The following is a 20,587-nucleotide window of genomic DNA, read 5'->3' on the forward strand; positions in this document are numbered from 1 at the left end:
TGGTGTGTCCGAAGTGTCCGAAGTGTCCGTACTCCGAGTGTTTGGGAACGAGAAGCGGAGCGCGCACGTTTCCCCCGTGATGAGCGCGCTCGTGGATAGCACGGGCCGGCCACACACGCGACTAGATGTAACACTAATTAACGCCTAGCGGTAAGCGAACTAACGGATATAAATGCAGATATATCGTCGGACATAATAGCCAGGCGAGGCGAATGCGCGAGCGGCTGTGTGCGTGCGTGCGTGTTGACGTGACCGCGAGTGCGAGCGGTACGGTTGGTGCTTTAAACCGTGTGAGCCTGTTTTTGCGCGAGTAAGCGACGGGAGAGAGACGCTGAGAACGGCGCGAAAGGGAATGAGAGAGAGAGAGAGAGAGAGAAAATATAAGCCACACACGACATATGACATACAAACACACACACACATACATACACAATGATATACAGAGAGAAGTTCGTTGGACTGACGCGTACTGAGACGTTGGTCGAATGACACATTTTAAGATTAAAAAAAAACCACACACGACATATGACATACAGACAAACACACACACACATACATACACAATGATATACAGAGAAAAGTTCGTTGGACTGACGCGTACTGAGACGTTGGTCGAATGACACATTTTAAGATTAAAAAAAAGGGTCGATCGGGGACGTAGTTACCTTCTTTATATCGTCTCCGCCTTTTCCTTCTTCCCGCGCCTCGCGGGGCCGCTTCTAAGGTAACGAAGAAAAGGACTGAAAACAGTCCTCTGTGAGGCCGCGGTTAAACTTTATTACCCTTTTCTCTCTTCTTCAACGCGGGCCTCCCCCTCGCGGGGTGGAAGAAGGAACCACTGCGTTCGTCCCCGTCGCCCTTTTGCTTCAAAGCGAGGAAGAAGTAATTTAAAGAGAAGATAGCAGGAGAGAGAGGGGGGGGGAGAGAGAGAGAGAGAGAGACGGCGAAAAACTCAGTCAAGAAACGTCGTCTTATGATCTAATTATAACGTCGTAGAACAGCATTAAATTTTTGTACCAAAATCTATCTTGTAGTCCTTAAATGTCGCGTCACTTCATTTTCCGTTTCCGTTCGACGTTGCCGATCGCGGACTTACTGTATTTGTTCCTAGGTTTTTCTTTTTCGCGAAACACACACACATCGAGGGAGCGAATGAAATTTCCTAAAAATACCCTCTCGTAAATTCTTCAATTGTTAAGTTAATTAAAACTCCCAGATCGTCAATGCGATCGTACACATTTCTTCCTCGCATATTTCGCATGCTCGACTAAATCAATTTCTTGCGTGTCACTGCTTCACGTTTCATAAAGCAAACCCGTGAAGTAGAGCGCGAGAACGATATGATTACTAATCGCGATGCGGGAGTTTTTAAGAAACTGTTTGATTAATATAATGAGCGATCCGCGCCGAACGTAAGAACGCGTGCCGATTCCCGAGAGCGATTACGAATCCCGAGGTGTAGACGTTAGAAGATTGTTAACGGTTTTCACCTGGGCTATCAGGATTTTAAGAGATTCTTGTTCGATGGTCGGTTGACAAGTCAAACCGAACGTAATTATTGAAATATATCCTATTAATAAAATCAATTTATATCATGCAAGATTTATAACCAGATCGGGCGGTTTTTAGCGACGATTTTAAGCGTCAATACCAGAATTATATCGCAGATTTTATTCCTTTTTGCTTAGATATTTTTATTATAACAAATATTAAACGTTTTTTATTTCAACTTGTTAAATACGTTAAATGTTTTTTAATATAAAATATTTATAACGAATGTTAAATGTGATATATGCAAAACACAGTTTAATTTTGTGTTCAATAATAATTTATATTAAATATAATAATTTATTATCTTATTCAATCAAACTTTATTTTTAAAATAGTTCAGAAAACAATATTGTAAGTAGTTTTTTATTAAATTTTATATTTAATTTATTTTTGTTCGTTTAGATTTCGATTCTAAAGAAGAAATATCCAGTAATTTAAACTTTTGGATTCGGCAACCCTCTAGATGGACACCTTATTTCGAGAGTGATGCTTGTGACCGTCCTGACAGTACGATGTGCTCTTACGCGTAGATAACACAAGTTAGGTGTTCTTTCCGAGATAATAGGCTATATCTAAGAGGTACGAGCGATACGACACCGATGCCGTCGTCGTCGTCGTCGTCGTCGGAAGGATGAAAGATGAGTTGGACGCGGTGACCCAGAAATAGATCTCTATCGAATCGGAGATTCCAATTCCGACGTGATCCATCCGCGTTGCCGCGCCGTCGAACGGTCTCGAAAAATTCTTTGTGAAAACGGGAGAACATTCCGGAAATCGATTACGCAGCTCTGTATGTGTGTGTGAAAGAGAGAGAAAAAGAATGAGAGAGATTGAGGACAGGTCACCGTAAAAGGATTTCGAGACGAGCAGCAAGCAGAATGTTATCGGAGAACTTTTTAGACAAGAAACTAGATGTCGAAGATTGTAAAATGAAAGATTGTAAAATACGCGCGGAAAATGTATATGACTGTTGTAATTTTAACCCTCCACCATCCTTATTCTATATTGAGATAGCAAAACGACCCGTCACGTATGTAACAAATTTCCTATCTCGACGATACCCTGATAATGATCGTCCGCACGTTACCTTTTTTTCTCGATTGTGGAGGGTTAGAAGAACGAATTGGAAAAGCCATTTGTCGTCGATCGGCATCCTCGGGACGGCGTATACCTCGTTAACGTACGCGGATCACCGATGACATTCGCGAGAAATGCACCGTGCAATCACGCGATTGTTGCACGCGAGCGTTATAAAGCTCCCGAACGACTCGAGAGGATCGACGAATCGTCGCGAATTATATTATCGAGAAACAGATCATTACGTTCGATCTCTTTAGCGAGATACACACCCGGGTAATTATTTATATTGTCGGACAGATGCGTGCGATCGACATCGTAAATCAAGGAGGTTCGATAAGTCCATCGCGAGCGACCGAGTCCGACAACGTCCTATTAATGTTGAAAGCGAGATCCTACGTTACGGGCGTTTCGTTGACGACACGCGACAGATCACACTATAGTAAGGGGTCTAATTAATCACTAACGCAACACGTCTGCCGATTCGAACGTTCGACGAAGGTGATTTACGGCTGGCAAAAAAAAGCCGCAAGGAAGGAGGAAGGAAATGTGAAATTTGTCGAGCGCGCGGATAAGCGGACGATCGATTTAAAAAATAAGCATAAGTTAAAAGAAAAATAAAAACAGCAAGACACTCTGGAAATATTCCTCGAGGCAAGCCTCGTCTCATGGATTCGCGTCTGTATACACCTAAAGCGCTTTAGGGTTAACGAGAGGAAAATGGACCTTAACGAATCTACGAGATGATGCCGAGGAAAGCGAAAGATATTAGTGCGAATGTGGGAAGATGTGCGGTGCGAAAGTTTAAAATATGCGCGTGAGAGGGTGAGAGAATGTGAAAAAGAGAGAGGGAGTGAAAGCGTGATAATAAATCAATGTTAAACCCATCATTACCGGACTCGTAATTTCGGGAGACAAATCTTCGTTGACCGCCGTTTCTATACGTATAAGTTTAGTCTCGTTTTTCGAAAGCTGGACGCGACCACGCCCTTTCGGCGCCCGATCGCGGCTGCACGATACTATTTATTGGATTTTAGACGGACGTGTGGGGAGAAATTTATTCGTTATTCGCATTCGAGCACAAGCTCAATTCTTTTACCAGCGGGGCAGACAGAAATGGGCGGACGCGATCGACGTCGAACGGAGCCCCGTCCACGAGAGTACTCTTTACATACCAGTTTCAGCGTTTCCGTTTTTAACCTATTGTGGCGAGAAACGGGACGAAGAGCAGTCCCGTTCTATGTGTGTAAGAACCATAAAAGCTTAATAAAAGAAAAAAAAACATTATACTATGAACTTACGGAATACCTAATAAAAGTAAGCCAAACCGTTAAGAACGTGTTTTATTTCTTTCGCTCCTTTGTACATCGCATTACGTATATATATATATCTCTCTCTGCATTGTAAAATAATCTGTCTTACATATATATTTATCTCCTTTCACACAACTTGTATTCATCATTGTATTATACACACATATGTATCGTATAACACATCAATTACCCACGAACATCATTACTGTTTATTTAAAAAAGTAAAAGAAAGTATAAATCATGACATAGTCTTGCGATTTTACACAAACGTATGGAACAAGAAAATTTATTAAATCCATATTAAATAAGCTCTATAACTTAGAATGGAAGCAATATCTCATCGATCTTTTAATTCACAGGATATTATAAGAAATCTTTCTTTTTAAATTATAGATCACAGAATATTATAAGGAACCTTTTTTCTCACTTAACCTTTTTTATGTTTTCAGAATTCGTATATTGCTTGCATTGTGCAATGATTCTTTGGAAGATGAAGAGGTAAACTATACCGATAAGTCTCAACGGACCCATCAGCAGAACTTGTACAAACAGCTGGCGAAACAATTTGACCGGTGACATTCCCGCACACAACGTCGTCATAATGAAACCTTCGAAACCAACAGCAGAGAAGAAATTTCTTGCCTGAAACATATCATTGAATAAAATAAGCCATGGGAAAACAATTTTTAATTAAATTCTATATAATATCGGCTTTCCGACCAAGTCAAAATCATTATTCAAGGAGCATAAAAGCCAACGTAAGATATTACTGCAATAGTCTATTTATCCTTCATATATAACGATGATATAACGATAAACGTTTCCTAATTATTTATAAACGATTTTGAATTATTTTTCATGCACTAACCAGCGCATCCTCGAAAGCCTTCTCTGCAACGACCTCGGGCTGCACTAAATTTGCCATTTGTGATATGGCTTTTGTTTCTATCGGTTTCGACAGCTCTTCGGTGGCATAACCAGGTGTGTCTGTATCCGGTGGTAAACACAAAGTGACAGAAATGTTATACGGCTGTAATTCCATTGCTAAACTCTCTGCCAAGCCACGAAGTGCGAATTTTGTGCTGCAGTAAGCGGTATATCCAAAGATACCTATGCAATACATTTTTTTGTTTTATATAATATTATGTAAAATATTTTATATAAATGTTATATAAATGTTATATAAATGATATATAAAATGTTTTATATAATGTTTATGTATAAAGCTATAATTAACAAATATTGGTACAGATAACTTATTATGCAAATACCTAGGAGACCACCTTGAGATGACACAAGTACAATCACTCCTTCTTTGGAAGCTTTCATTCTTGGCGTGACAGCTTTAATGCAGTAATATGTACCTAAGAAATTCGTGCGCATCATTATATCCAGAGACTTTGGGGTGGTGTCTTCTATTTTGCCTGCGATTGCAAGACCAGCACAATTTACAAGCATGTAAATAGGTCCCATATCATTCTCCAGATCGGCCAGTGCTTTCTCGACGGTTTCATAATCTGCTCCAATGTCTAAAGGAAGATACTCTACCCTTTGTGTATCTTTGTTCTCACACGCTTGCAGTATTTCATGTTTAGCCTTCTCCAAATTCTCCACATTTCTCGCAATTATCGTGACGTTTGCTCCTTTCTTTGCAGCGAGAATCGCCATACATTTTCCAATACCGCTGGAGCCACCGGTCACCTACGCAAAACAATATTTTACATTTACAAGATAAATACTAGATCAAGAGACTTAAGAGAGATTTAATATTCAATTCGATATAATTTCGCATTCTGCATCATTATATTTCAACAAAATGTTTTTTCGAAATTAAATTACACTTACGACAACGTGCTTCTTCCTGACGTCTTTTATTTTTTTTTCCCAAAAGAAATGTTCGTACACAAACAGAGTGCAGAATATAACAATTGACAGAAGAATAAACCCTATAATAACATACAAGCTAAATATCATCAAGTTGTGTTTATGAAGAAGATCATGAAGGAAATCAGAACTAAGATAATCGCGCGAGAACTCCATCTTGCAAGACACGTGAGAGCGTTCCAACTGATTCTAGGCTCTGAAAAAGTGAATAACACGACATTAACGAAAAGTAAGAACCTTTGATACAAAGCCTCTTACTCTGACGGCTATGACTCGCTTCTCTCTCATATACCTACGGTGAATAAATTCACGCCATCTGCAGTCGTCAAATCAGTACTCTATTTCCATTATCCATCTTATCAAGCATAAAAATACTACGCATATATATGTACATGCGATCACTGAATATTAATTAAAAACTATTGATCCTCTAGGTAAGTTTTTATGACTATTAATTACTAGATGGGAATTGTGCCCTCGGGGACACACTGAAGGTAATTAAAGCACAATGACACTCTTAATTTTTCTCCTACATCGAAGATAAGCAAATAATAAATGGTTTAATTTATCCAGTCATTGTTTCATCATTTTAATATATGTTTAAATATTTTAAGTAATTTCAATAAAAATTGTGAAAGGTAAAAACAGAATTAACATATAAATTACCAGAAATAAGAAAATATTTTCTATTTTTTTTTATATTTAATAATAATTTAAAAATAAGATATACATATATTCTTATAAGATAATTATATAATTTGTTTCCATACTTTTATGTTAGTATTATTATTCTGTTCTATTTACACAACATAATACATGTAATTTATCGATTAAATCTTTTCACTTTATAATACATTAATTGTTTGTTCAATTTACAGTTTTTATTATAGACATGTAAATTTTATCGATTAACATTGCCAATAATAAAATTGCGATTTTGGAATATAAAATAAGTGTAGTTAAGTGAAATTAAATTTATCCAAAATTGGCCTCTTGAATAATAAAACTCATTTTTATTACCTGTTATTTTGAAATATTGTTTCTTATTTTAGTCACAATATTGCTGAGAGAACATTAACGCGCAGTGAATTTTTCACGTCATGCTAGAGTGTCATCTGCGATAACATTTTGTCGCGGTGTCTCATCTTCTCTCACACACCAGCGGCAATTTAACTACGATTAAAAATTTCACTGAATTGAATAATATATTTTATGAATTCTTTAGCAAAATTGTTATATTTTATCGCAATCGACTCCTCACCTGACGAAAATAAAAATTGGAGTATAAATCAAATACAAGAAAGGAAAGAGTACCTAATAGAAACTTACACGAAGCTTCTAAGAGACAAAAATTAAGACAACGAAACGTAAAAGACGCGTTTACTTGACGTTACGTTTCTTTTATGAAAATAGAAACAGTTCTACGGTAACATGACAGCAAAACATAAAAGAAGCGTAAACCTTTGTCTCAATTTTCGCATCCAGAAGCTTCTTCGTTTACGCTTCTGTTACTGTCTCCTTACGATTTCAACTTACAGTCCAACTTTTATTTTCACCAGGATTCATTTGCTTCGACCTATATTTGACATCAAAGATTTTATGTCTCTTTCTCTCGCTCATTAACGGATAATTAAAATACTTCGAAGTCAGCTAGATAACATTTTTTCACTATTTGTATATTTCATTATAATGAAATAAAAACGTAAACTTGAGATTAGATTTTTTACTGAATTTACCGCTGTGGATATCGAATACCACGACCGACTGCATTACCGACCGTTTCTCGATTCACAGGCTAAATTTCCTCAGAAATTGCTTAGGAAAATCGATTCACCGAGAAAATTATGGAGGATTTTATTTTTCTCAACAAAGCACTACTTTATTTCTCTTATGCGATATTTACACAAAGCATAAAAACAAAGGAACACGAGGCCGAGAACCCAATACATATTACACGCATCGATCCTACGCGGTGCTATTCTGGTTGCATACGAATAGGCGCCAAGGGACGACCTCTCGGAACCTCCCCTCGCTAAGGGTGTCTACACTTGCTTCTCCGTTTGCCGGTACCCGAAGACGTTCTAATGGCGGTAAAACAGCGTTCTACCAAGATCTACATTCGAGACTTTGGGAATTAGAACAAAATGTATGGATTTAATCATGAGAGCATCGTATTTCTGTAAAATCAACAAGAAAGCTGCCTCGCGAAAATAGAAGCAATTCTACGTGTAACATGTGTGGATTAATGCGTACATGTGTGATTGCATGCATCCACAAGCGCTCAGTCATCAATGCAGCCAGAATCCATTACGCCACTAAAACCGCGACGCGACCTCAACGATTTCGGTTCATAATCTATTATGGTTAACGTATAATAACTCGCTGCAAGATTCATACTCAACGATCATATTACAACGATGAACGTAGTGTAATTGCTATTTTAATGCATCGTGATTATCCACGAAATATGCTTTTTATTGAAAACAGAGAGAGAGAGAGAGAGAGAGAGAGAGAGAGAGAGAGAGAAGGGGAAGAGGAGAGAGAGAGAGCATTATTTATTATGCGTTATTAGAGATGCGTTATTAAATCTCAGCCCAGAAATTAAATAACAAAAAATTTCTTTTTTATACACTGAAATGCATTCAAACTTTTCTTCTGTTTTTGCAAAAAAGCTCAAATTTGAAATATCTATTTCACTTCAAGCAAGTACAAAAAGTATACATTAGATTTCAGCTATGAAAAACAAATCTAGAATATATATTAATTTCAATTTATGTAGAAACAATATTATACAAAACAAATATATTCTCACAATCGCATAACATAATATAATATAAAGTCAAGTTAACATAGTATATTTTATATTAAAATATATACGTAACAAGATACAATATTATATTGCTATAATAATATTATACTATGTATTACATTAAAACAGTTTTGCAAAATTAAAGAGAGAGAGAGAGAGAGAGAGAGAGAGAGAGAGAGAGAGCACGCAATCCGACGCGACACCAGTGACGTCACGCATTGCGAAAATTTCCGGAATACGAAACGCATGCGTCGAAAAGTTGCAGGATAAGCCCCCTGGAGTACGTGCATTCACCCCCGTGTTACCATAGTGCAAACCGCCACGTCCCCCACCCCGTCCCTGCCGTTATCCTTCGCGCAAAAGGTCACGTACCACCACCCTGTCGATCGTTCACCTCGTCCTGGGACTCGCTCCTGGTAGCCAGGTTAAAGCGGAAGATACGAAGGATACGTTTACGCACCGCGGTATTTAGATTCTTCAGATAAACAAAATTTGACTGGTTACTCGCGTAACTCACTGCGTTGTGATCGAAGAAGGAATATCGAGTCAGATAAGTTAAACGACATCGCGAAATATCGTTACAGTTATTCCGAATAGTTATAGTAGCAAAAAATTAATTAATTTCTCAGACCATAGCGTGTCTTTACGTAACAAGCAAGGAACTATAGATTTACTAAACAAGACACAAATCACACGATATATCACTGATAATGTTATTACATCCAGCAATTTGACCAGCATGATAATGATGGAGATCATATCTATTATCATGTATCATGTTTCATAAAGAAGCATATCATATATCGTTATATAATCTGTTGTTATAAAATCTATTACAATCCGTCAATCCATCGCCAGATCGTATCTATTAAATCGACAACGAAATTCAAACTTTTACTCCGCCACTAACCGGAGGAAACGTAATTTGAACGGAAGGTGGTCTCAGATAAACGAAAGATATATGATCATCCGAGTGCGGAAGTCTCGATCGGGCCCGAATTCTCTTTTGGAGGAGGTACCCACGTTAAATCACTCGGAAGAGTCGACGGGGGTTACGGCGAGAGCGTCACCGCGCGACCAGTCGAGACTCGTCGCGGGGCTGCGAGAGCAGCGGCAGTCCGGAGCCGCGATTTTGGACATAGAGGAGAGCGAGCGTACATTGCACCCAACAGAAGGGAGTGTCCCGAGCCGGTGCACCCTCCTCCCTCGCAGCCCCCAGGCCCCTGACTCCCGGCCAGTACCCCGCCTGGCGCGATAGCCTAGCTACGATCCTGGATTCCGTGTCTCCCGGGCTGCACCGGGGGGTGAACGCCCTCGCCTGACCCAGACTCAGAATCGATCTCCATTCGTTGCACGGTGTGTTAGCAAACCCCCTCGACGTCCCATCCACCCCCGTTTGCGCGGGCCGCCGCCGCCGCCGCCACCACCGCTGTCTCCGCCACCGCCGACACTCCCTATGCACGCGAGAAAACGCGGCTGCCGGCTATCCTCTCGTCGCACTCGCGGATTTTCCGCGAAACCGCGCCGTCGTGATCTTAGGAAAAATACGGGGCGAGTCCCGGCGCGCGGAATCGAAAATGGACGACGAGGGAGCGGATATGCATTTCGTACTCGCGCGAAGTACGTAATATACGTCGCGGGTAAAGTTTCGGCCGGGGAGATGAGATGAAAAACTATGATCTGTGTGGCACGTATCGGCCAAGCCGACGAAAGTCACCGGGTAGCCGGTTCTTGCGCGCGTTATCGCGCTCGCGAGCGCTAGCTAGACGGACGGTGCAAAAAGATTTGTTACGTATATATGGAGAACGTATATACGCGTCGCGTATTTACCGATGTTCAAAGTAAAAGCGCGAGTGCTCTCTTTTATTCATATCCCGACCATCATCGGAAAAGCTCGAAAGCCGAAATCCGATTTGTTTATAGGATATTCGGGATCCAGGAGATTGGAGAGAATGCGATTTCGTTTCCGCACACGTTCTGTCCAGAACGTTCTACGCGACCGAAGAGACGTTTTCCGATCTCTCGTCAAATAGGATACCGATGATCCGACATGTTAACGAGGAAGGGAGACGCAATTACTTATGGCCGAAAAGTAAATTCGCGGCGAGACTGAGAAAGATGAGACTGCGAACTACGCCAACGACAATGCCGTACATAAATCGTGTTACAACGAAGAATTCGAATGTCCGTTGATGGCATGCTGTCTATTCTAGGACTCGAATGCACATGAATGCTTTATGGAGTACTATTCCAGTCCTCAGCTTTCTCTGCAGTAGTGCCCTACACACCTCTAGAGCGTCCGTCGCGCGAGAGTCATTTTTCTGAAACACTCACCTCATTTCACATATCGATTTAAATAAAATTCCATAAAACGGATAATCTCAGTATGATCGTCGATTTTGCAGTAAAGTTCTTTTGAGGTCGCAGATATAAAATTAAATGATTATTGTCCAAATCTAGATTGTTTGAATCGATTGTAAGTATAAGCTTTAATTATCTATATAGGTAAGGAAAATATACTCTGATGCATCTATATTTTATAAGACTAAAACGGATGGGTTTAATTGAATCAATTATACGCTATTATCTCTCATCTCATCACAAAAATGTTGCTCGATGTAACAATTTCGAAAAATTTCTAGATTAACGCAGATAATATGTAGGACTTGAAAAATAACTGTTTCATGACATTTCGGTGTAAATATTCAGGCGTAATAAAAATAACTCCCTTAAAGGACAGAATACAAGTATTGCGGGATGTATTTGAACGAAATGAGAAACACAGGACGGTTAATTGATCGCTGACTGTATCATACTGCATGGGAGGCTCTCCACGTTGTCGGAGAGCGTCACTGGCAAAAGTTGCCGACTGTAAATACACTTCGCTTGGGGCGCGCGTATCTAACACTCGCGAGCGAGAAGAAGCGATATATGCTACATCGGTGGCTCTCCGGGCTGCGAAATGAGGCCATTTCACGCCCCTCGTGTATTCCCCGTGCGGTGCGTCCCCTTTTTCCACTTCAAGATACGTCAACGGTACAATCGAGGGAGAGTTCAGCGCACCGTCGTCGTCGGGGTTGCACAAGTCTCTCTCGCCCTCTCCCTCCTCCTCTCTCTCTCTCTCCCTCCTCTCTCACTCTTTCTCTCTTTGCTTCCTCCCACTCGCTGCCCTCGCACGACGGTGGATCCACGGCGTTGTGAGAACAACGCCTGATTCTAATGAAGTTTCAAACTTTTCGAGCCAAACCACGGTCCCAAGTGTACCGCGCAGCCGACAGACGCTCTGTTTATATGAGATGATTTCGATGCACCGACAACCGCTGTGAAATGACTCGCGTGCGGGGATGGCACAGTTTCCAATTAAACTTTCCCCGCGACAACAATCTCATTTAATTTTTGCGGTCTCCGCCGCGCCACCGCCGGTCATGTGTACATTAGCCAATTAGCGTGCAATTTGCCGTGCCGCTTTTAAGGTCGATACTGTATCGATTGTCTCTGTAAAGAAAAAAAAAATAAAGAAACAAACGACAGACAGACGAACAATATGAACTGATTTGTCCTATAATTGCATGGTCTGAATTTTTTATTCTTCCGTGACAAGTATAAAATATCTCCTAATTCGAGACATCAGTCTATACGTCATTACCTATTTAAATCCGATTAAATCACGCTGCGATCGAAATTAATGGACGTTCTATGCTGGCGTGTCTACTTGCAATTCAGTTTGCATCGACAGAGCTCGTCGAAAAATGTCATCTCTTTTTCTACTTCGCGTCCGGCGCCCGAAGTGATCGGGCCTGAGTTCGTTGCACTTCGAAAGTCTCAAAATCTCGAATTCGACTCGTCGGATGGCGATGAGAACGCGATTTCCCACAGGAACGTCGACCGAAGCTTTTACCGAAGTTTCAAACTCGCCACCCACATCGCGTTCGTCAAAAAAAGCTCAGACCATCATTTAATTAGAATACCTAACGTTACAGCCATAACTTTAATTTCAGCTAGCTACAACGGCTGGAGGCTTCCGTAGAGCTATAAAATATTATATATAGACTTTACTCGCAGACCTAAAGCCTAGGAGACCTACATTACCATATTCTCTATCTGTAAACTTCACCTGATTTGTCGGGAAAAAAATCATTACAATTGAAATTTGATATAAATTAAAAGTATTTAATATATTCATCAATTATTTTTATTAATCGAAAAATCATTATAAAGATTTTATTTTTATCTCTACGGTTGTTAGAAACAGAGATAGAAAAGAAGGGAGAGAGTAATCTCTTGTTGACCCCCTCCACTCTCCCCTCCCACGCAAGTGGATGCATTATCCTTCATGGAACAAGGTGCAACGTCCGGGCATAGCGTCTCTCGCGTCTCGCTGAGTTGGATGGAACGACTCCGGAATAGCGGACACGCCGTGGTGTCCCGCGACTCAATTTTAAGGATAATCGTGCTTACCGATCGAAGGGAAGGAAGGGGTAGACAATGTTTTGGCGGCAGACGAGGTCTAAAGCGGAAACCGGCGGCGGATGAACGCAAGAAGGGGTGGAAAAAAATTAAAGCATCGAGACGCCGACAGGGGCGTACACCATGCCGCACCACGACAAGGGTGGGTGCAAGGGAGAGAGAGAGAGAGAGAGGAGGGTTGTCGGCTGGCCGGGACGTTGGTGAGCGCCGGGATGTCAGAGGGGGTTGTATGGCGACGCACGCGCCCTTCGCTCGGCCCTGACTGCACCGCGGGGCGGTTCAATGTTACGGGAGGGCACTGACCCGAGCGAGCAGAGAGGAAACCACCCCTCGGTGCACCGTGGTGGGTACACCCCTGGTTATACCGTAGAAGCCCGCCGCCGACACCGCCGCCGCCGGTCCCTGTAACCAGCCCTGCGATGATCTACCCTCGACGTCCGCCATCCCCGCCGGCGAGCGTTCACCGCCCTCTCTCTCTCGTCATCCTCGTCTCTCCGCTTTGTCGTTCTCTCTATCTTTCCGTCGCCGCTGCCGCCGCGACCACCACCCCGGCATTGCCGATGAGGGTGCAGCAGCAACAGCAGCAGCAGCAGCACCACCACCAGAGCCCGGGATACCCATTATCCACCTCTCACAAATCACCTGGACCACCGTTTACGCATCGCGAAATGTCTTGTGCGAGCAACCGGGATTCCGACAAGAGAATCTCTACCGGCGTTGCCACTCATGAGATTGGAGGACATTTGCAATTCGCGCCAAGTATAATAAGAGTACATTCACGCTCGATCACTCGTTACAACTGTAACGCAATCATATCACAGTACAATATTCGTGAATGAGCACAATACTTTTAAATATTTTTTCAACGGAAAATATTTTATGGCCAAATTAAATTTGTCGTGTATTAATAGATACATGTAATCAATGTATATATCTTGCTCTCTCTCTCTCTCTCTCTTATTAAAACCATCAATTAAATCAATATTAATATTTACTGTTTTACACGAGTAAAAATTTTGTATTAAATCCAATTATATGAGCTTTTACAGATAAAGCGATACAGACAGATATAAACCTAAAAATAATTCTGTTAGATATCGAATAATTTTATAAGAATCTCATGATGAGGAATACTACAAAAAATGTTCACATTCCAATTTGAATGTGTTCTATAGAATTAATATTTTAATAGTCCAACATAATTAACTTCAGATTGTATAGCTAGCTCAAATTTTAGATACTTGAGCAAACCGTTCTTTCTGTGTATGTTTTCGTACTAATTTAAGCACTATTTATTATGGAAAATTATTTGTTACAACAACAATATAAAAGAATATCTGTATTTACGGATCAAGGGATTTGAGCATCGCGGATGTGCATGTAGCGCTGTCGTGCCGTAACTCCGCAGTCAAAGTTATTCAACCCCTCGGGCCGCTACTCTAAGAGAACAAATCCCTTCTCGACCCCGAAGAGGGGTTGGTTTTTGTCGGTCAAAAAACTCGCTCGAAAGTAAAACCGCGTGACGTCGTGTTACGATTTAAAAAGGAGCGGAGCCTGTCTACACGATGTATTTACGAGCGCGAAAAGAAAAGAATAATGCATTGCAAAGCCAACGTTTCCCGTCGAATAAACGCCATCGGATTCACATTCGTTGAATGAGAATTACAACTTGTGGGAATTGTTCTCCCGAGACAATCATTAAATCATTATATAAATCATTAAAGAACGAATCCCTTGAAAATCCCGTCGCGAAGTATAATGGAAGGAATGTAATGGGAGTAATAAGTTACATAAAGAATCGCGAAAGTGACATGACGTAGAAATGGTAATAATACTTAAATAACTTCCTTAACTTTTAGAAAATTCATAATTTAATTCATAATTTTCTTAAATTATGGAAACATTTCTCTCCCGTTTACATTCAGTCGAAAGGAAGACGCAGCAGATTAAGTACGATGATTAAAACAAATTTTAGATCGTTTATTAACAGATATAGCAAACAAGCTCTTTGAACAAGCTGATAATTAACTGGGCAATTCGATACACCCTTCAAGATCTAAGCTAATACTAAGTCAATATCTCGCAGAATCCAATCTTCATCGCAAACTACGCGACATTCAACGTCGGAAGTCGACTTCCGTCTGGACGCCTATTCTCCGCGGCCACTCGAGTCGCTCTTAGCGGGAGGTTTTCCGAAGGGGTTGACTCGAGGAATCGAGTCGAGTCGGGCCGATTCCCTGTTATGCTAATTTATTAACGGGCGAATCGAGAATAGCCGTACCCATCATGAGAATAATTCGACTCGACCGGCCAAGTCTCTACCTCTTCTTACCCTGCCGTTCCTATTCCCACCCTTCTTCTCGCCCGAATCACCACACCACCTGGTCCTCCAAAAATCCTCGCGCGCGTACGTACGCCGGGCATTCGTTCCGGAAAGTAATTTCTTTTCTCTTAAACGGCGTTTCGCGCTTCGGGAAACGAAACGTCGCCTCTCGCATTCGTCTTTCACTGACGGGAACCGCTTCGTACGAGAAATACGCTCTGCCATCCGTCTTCGCGGAACCATCAGCTGGAACCGGGGTTGGAGAAGGTCGTGGAAAAGAGAGAAGTAAAACGCAGCACCGCCGGAAAGGAATTACCGCCGATTATCGTCGACACGAGGAAGATCGGCGAGAAATATTGTCGGCTTCCTCAGCGCCGTGGGGTGATGAGAAGATAATAAATTCCATAAAAAAGACCTCATGTCATGGACCCGTCGTGATATCTGCGGATTCTGGACCGCCAATTAGGAACCAAGCATTTGTATGAAGCGATCGCGAGAAATCGTCATTTCATACCGTTGTAACTAGTTGATATCAAATGTAAATATCCATTAAATACAAACGATTCATAATATTGTTAAATTTTTTTAAAAATTTGATGTATTTTTTAAATAATTTTTCGACTTAAAAATATAATGCCGAGACATCGGTATTTACAATAATAATAAGATTTATTCTTTGATAACTGTCGATTTTAATAATCTCATTTGTTGAGAGAAGAGGGAGATTTGAATGACTTAATTGGTATATATGTCGAATTTTTTATGATCTAGATATCAGATTTATATTTCACTTCTAGCACATCCCTCGTTATGAATTCCATCGTGAATTATAGAGTAATTTTGTCGTAGAAAATTCACGGAAAATGCCAACTTTCTTGAAATAGACGAATTTCTCAATTTTCTTTCAAGGAAATACACCGTTTCTTGGTTTAAAACCTTTTAATCGAATTAGGAAGATCAAACGGCCAACAAAATTTTCTATCAAAGCATTAATCGCGCGCACGCGAAATTTTATTTTCCCGTCCTCGACAAATCCGAAGATGATCGGTCTACATCAGAGCGCCCTTCATCCAGACATTTCCCAAGCGCTATGCGGAAAAATATGCGCACAGACAAATTCCTCTTCTTGAGGGAAAATCGCGACGGGGATTCGGTCGCAGGTACGCTGCATCTTCTTCTTCATCCCTGCGGGGGTATATTGGAACGTTTCAGCGGCAAAAAAAGACAGAAATAGCGAGAAAGAGAATGGAAAAAAGGAGGAAGCCGATAGACTGATGAAGAAAGATACCTAAAAAGGAAGAGAGGAAGAGAGAGAGAGAGAGAGAGAGAGGAGGAAACAAGAGAAACAGGGGCCTACGTCGTTATTTCGCGGTGGATGCTGCGGGATCAATAGCGTGAAGAGCCGAAGAGCCGACAGGGTGAGCGAGATGGAGAGAGATCGTGGTAGAAGAGGGGAGTCTAGCTGAAAGGGATGTGTGGAGGGAAGGGCGGAGGAAGAAGGAGAAAGAGAGAAAGGAAAACGACCGGCATGGCGGAGAAGGAGAGATACCGTACGCAGTGCGGTTACAAGAGCGAAAAGGACAGAAGACGAAGGGTGGCTCCCCCAGTTTCCAGCACCTTTATCATTCCCGCTCTCCCTCATTTGCTCCCTTTTCGTCCTCCTCCCTCCCACCCCCCCTCTCTCTCTCTCTCTCTCGCGCGCGCTTTGCTTCTCAACACACCCTCTCGCCGATTATGCCTGTCTCCCTTCGTCCCTTGTCATCTGATTCTCTCCGTCTACCCTTACCACCGAACAACCCCAGGAGTCGATGCATCCAGGGTCGTTGCTACCGGCAGCGAACGATCCAACCTTCCAGGCATTCTCCTTCTCTGTTTCTCCTCTTTCCTCATTCAACCTACCCGTCTCTCTTCCTGCCTCTCTCTGTCTCTCTCTTTCATCCTCCTCCTTTCTCCCTCACTTTTTCTCTTTCCATTTATTCGTCCTTCTTCCTCTCATATAGCCGCGATCTACGTTTCTACCTGCACGCTCAATCTACACACGCATCGGCCGCGGCATCGATACGCGACCAACGTATGTGGTATACAGGTGAAGTCACCGGCCGGTATGGATGAATATGCGCTTTTTCTCACAAACATGGATCAGCATTCGCGAAACGGCCGTCTGTCCGTGTGTGAGTGCGCGTTATACGTGCACGCATCTACTGTTGATTTCGCGCGCCTGCATCGTCGCACCGAAAGAAATACAACCCGTGCCGGTCGCCCGGTGAACTTCTGCCCACCTTGCAACCGCGTGCTTGCGTCAACTTTTCAAGGACGAACCGGCCGTGGCGCCTTATTTTTTTGCCAATCGCTCGACGGTTCACGATCGCGCAGATTCGATACGAAGAAATTGATACACGTATTTTTACATTAATTTAATCTCGCGAAGTTAATTGATTTACCGTTTTATAATTTTAAAACTGAAGAGTTCATATTTTTGTATTTTTTCAATTAATATTAGCGATGAGGAACATTATACACACAAGCATACAGAAAGAATGATTTTGCTGAAATATCTAAAAATTGTTATAATATGTAATATTAAAATTTTGATATTAAAATGATATAATAAAATGTTAATAAGTGATATTAATATGATTCTGTTCGTGATTGCGTTTCAAGTTTCAAAACCGAAAAAGATTTCAGCGTACGGTTTGCAGAATCAGATATGTATTCATACTGAAATATTTAAGCACTGAGATCCGTTTTGACCGAATATAAGATGTTTCTTGTTTAATTAGATTTATTCTTATCGATCCAAATTGGTATCGTAACTTTTTTAAAATTGAAATTACCTAAGATCTGAAAATAATTTTGTTCAACCATCAAAATAATTACATAGGAATCTCAAGGATAAGTAATGCTGCAAAAAGTGTGTATCTTCAAGCAACCAGTTTGAACTACATAATTATTTTCATAGCCTAGCAACATTATTTTTAGATCTGTAGCTATAGTTAAATTTTTAAGTACTTGAGCAAAGCCGTCCTTTTCATACGGAAAATACATTCCTTTTTTTCAAAAAATAAAAGTCCATTTTCGTTTCTTTTACGCATGTATTATTCGTACGCATTATTCTACGTAACTCTTCGTCTGACAAGCTATAATCTATTCACGAAAGTGAAGTTCGCGACCCTTGGGACCGAGTTCTCGAGAGATTCTCCAACTTGCGTTATCCACAGTAATCTGCAGCAGCGGGGAGACCGATCAGAATTCTCGTAGCGGTGAATCCGTGCATCTCGCGAGCGTCAAGCAACAAGAAGTCCACAATTTAGCTGCGGGTACCGTTTTCATCCGATCCCTTTGTTCAGTGCCACTCTCTCCTCGAAGTGCGAAAGAAGCGTCCACTTCGAAAAATACGAGGTCTAAAATTCACCTGGCTGGTAAGCAGCAGGACGATGAACCACGACGACGAGTCACTCAGATTCATTAGCATATCTCCAAGCAGCTGAGATAGCAATTAGCGCGAACCTGATTTTAACATCATAAAATTTTATTCCTCGAATGCTACAAAGAAACGCCGAGTTAATGCTTTAATTAATTCATAACTGATTAGAGCATCAGGAAGGGTGCCACTTAAGTCATCCATTTTGCATTTTAAACGTCAAGTAAGTCGATCCATGCACTATGATTTGCTCGCTCGAGGTGAAATGATTATTGCGGCCACACCCGACCGCGCGCCGCGCCGGCCGCCCTTTCCGTGACTTTCTGGGTGTCGAGGATGAGCTTCCCGACTCTCAGCTCGCGCTGCACAGTTACAGAAGCGATAATAATTATTATATTATCATTAGCCGTTACTCATCCGCTCTCGCGACAGAACTGAGAGAAGCGCGGCGTCGTAATTCGCGGAACGCAATCCAAGGAGATGACGGAAGACGAGTCCATGCTGCACGGCGTACGTTTCTTTATGTACACACGTGGCACGAGACGTGTATTCCTTCATCCATTGTATTCTCTCAAATCCATTGTATTCTCGCAAATAACAGATTCTTTTTATTCGATTGGACGAAACGTGATTGACGATTGGAAATAACGAGTTTGTTGAGAGGGACTTGATAGTTCCCCGATCGTTCTCCGCGGCTAAGGAGTTTCAACGATACGCGAGTAAATAATAGATAGCCACTATCTTCCGATTGATACTCTTCGATCCCAGCCCAGGTGCGTTTCGAAACATCTACGTGACGCGCACGTCATGAATATTTTAATTTTATTATCCATTTCGCGAGAGAGCCCCAGGCTGGCGCGACGTGCGCTGACCGTGATGCGGAGAAATGACGCGCGAGCAACGTTCCGTGTCCGCCACAGTGCGACTCCTTCACGCTAAGAGCGCATAACGAGAGTGTTTGTTCCCGCGTACTTTCCTCTTCGGTGTTACCGAGCGTTACCGCTGAGATTAGACGAGAGTACGACTCGCGAAACCTACCGTAACGCGACCTGTCGAAAAATCGATTTTGCGCGCCAACGCGATTACGGCACCTGCCGTCCCAGGTAGCAAGCTGACATTGTTTGTCGTCACTTTCATGTCAAAATGACGTTAAAAGAGTAAGAAAAAAAAATGAAACGTTTCTTTTCTGCGCGCGTTTTAATGTGCCACCACCCCAAGTAGCAAACTGACGTATTTGTCGTTATTTTGACGTCAAAATGACATTAAAAATGTAAAAAGAAGAAAAGGAAATTCATGAACGTTTCTTTTTTCGTGCGTAATAATATGCCAGCACCCCAAGTGGCAAACTGACGTTATTTGTCATCATCTCGACATCAAAATAACGACAAATGGCGTCAGTTTGCTACTCGGGGTGCTGAGATATCAAACCGGGGCGAAAAAGAGACGTTTTTCGCGAATCTCCTTTTTTCTTTCTCTCTTCCTGTCTCTTTCTCTCTCCTCTGTTCTCGAGAATTATAGAAGTCTGGCAACATCGGCAAGTAAAAATTTCCATCCGCCTAAGTGCACACTTAACTATCTCGATGAACGCTCGAAAGATCGCGCGTCATATTCGCGCTGCAAAAGGATAACGAGTATGTCGCACTCTCATTTCCGTTCAATGCCGGCGCGTAAGCGAAGTGCGCCGACGTAAACGACGATAAGGACGGCACCGACGGTGGTGATGTGACAACACGACGGCCGGG

At 41.8% G+C, this 20,587-nt stretch overlaps 1 protein-coding gene and 1 long non-coding RNA gene across 2 annotated transcripts in view; one reads left to right on the top strand and one right to left on the bottom strand.

The window, feature by feature from the left end:
- The first annotated feature begins 1,943 nt into the window (after positions 1–1,943).
- The window catches only part of LOC108762610 (uncharacterized), a 21,109-nt gene continuing 2,465 nt past the window's right edge, over positions 1,944–20,587 (top strand). The window contains exons 1-2 of the long non-coding RNA XR_001940178.1: positions 1,944–2,351; positions 4,923–4,930. This is a non-coding gene — a long non-coding RNA (uncharacterized LOC108762610). The remainder of the gene's footprint in view (positions 2,352–4,922; positions 4,931–20,587) is intronic.
- Positions 4,311–5,994, bottom strand: Kdsr (3-ketodihydrosphingosine reductase). The gene is made up of 4 exons (XM_018509685.1): positions 5,787–5,994; positions 5,213–5,642; positions 4,810–5,051; positions 4,311–4,583 (listed from the first exon to the last, which is right to left on the bottom strand). Exons 1-4 carry the CDS (start codon positions 5,979–5,981, stop codon positions 4,365–4,367), a joined length of 1,086 nt encoding a protein of 361 aa, XP_018365187.1. The 5' UTR covers positions 5,982–5,994; the 3' UTR covers positions 4,311–4,364.

The sequence above is a fragment of the Trachymyrmex cornetzi genome, unplaced genomic scaffold, assembly GCF_001594075.2.
Source record: "Trachymyrmex cornetzi isolate Tcor2-1 unplaced genomic scaffold, Tcor1.1 scaffold309, whole genome shotgun sequence".
In the NCBI taxonomy this organism is placed as follows: Eukaryota; Metazoa; Arthropoda; class Insecta; order Hymenoptera; family Formicidae; genus Trachymyrmex; species Trachymyrmex cornetzi.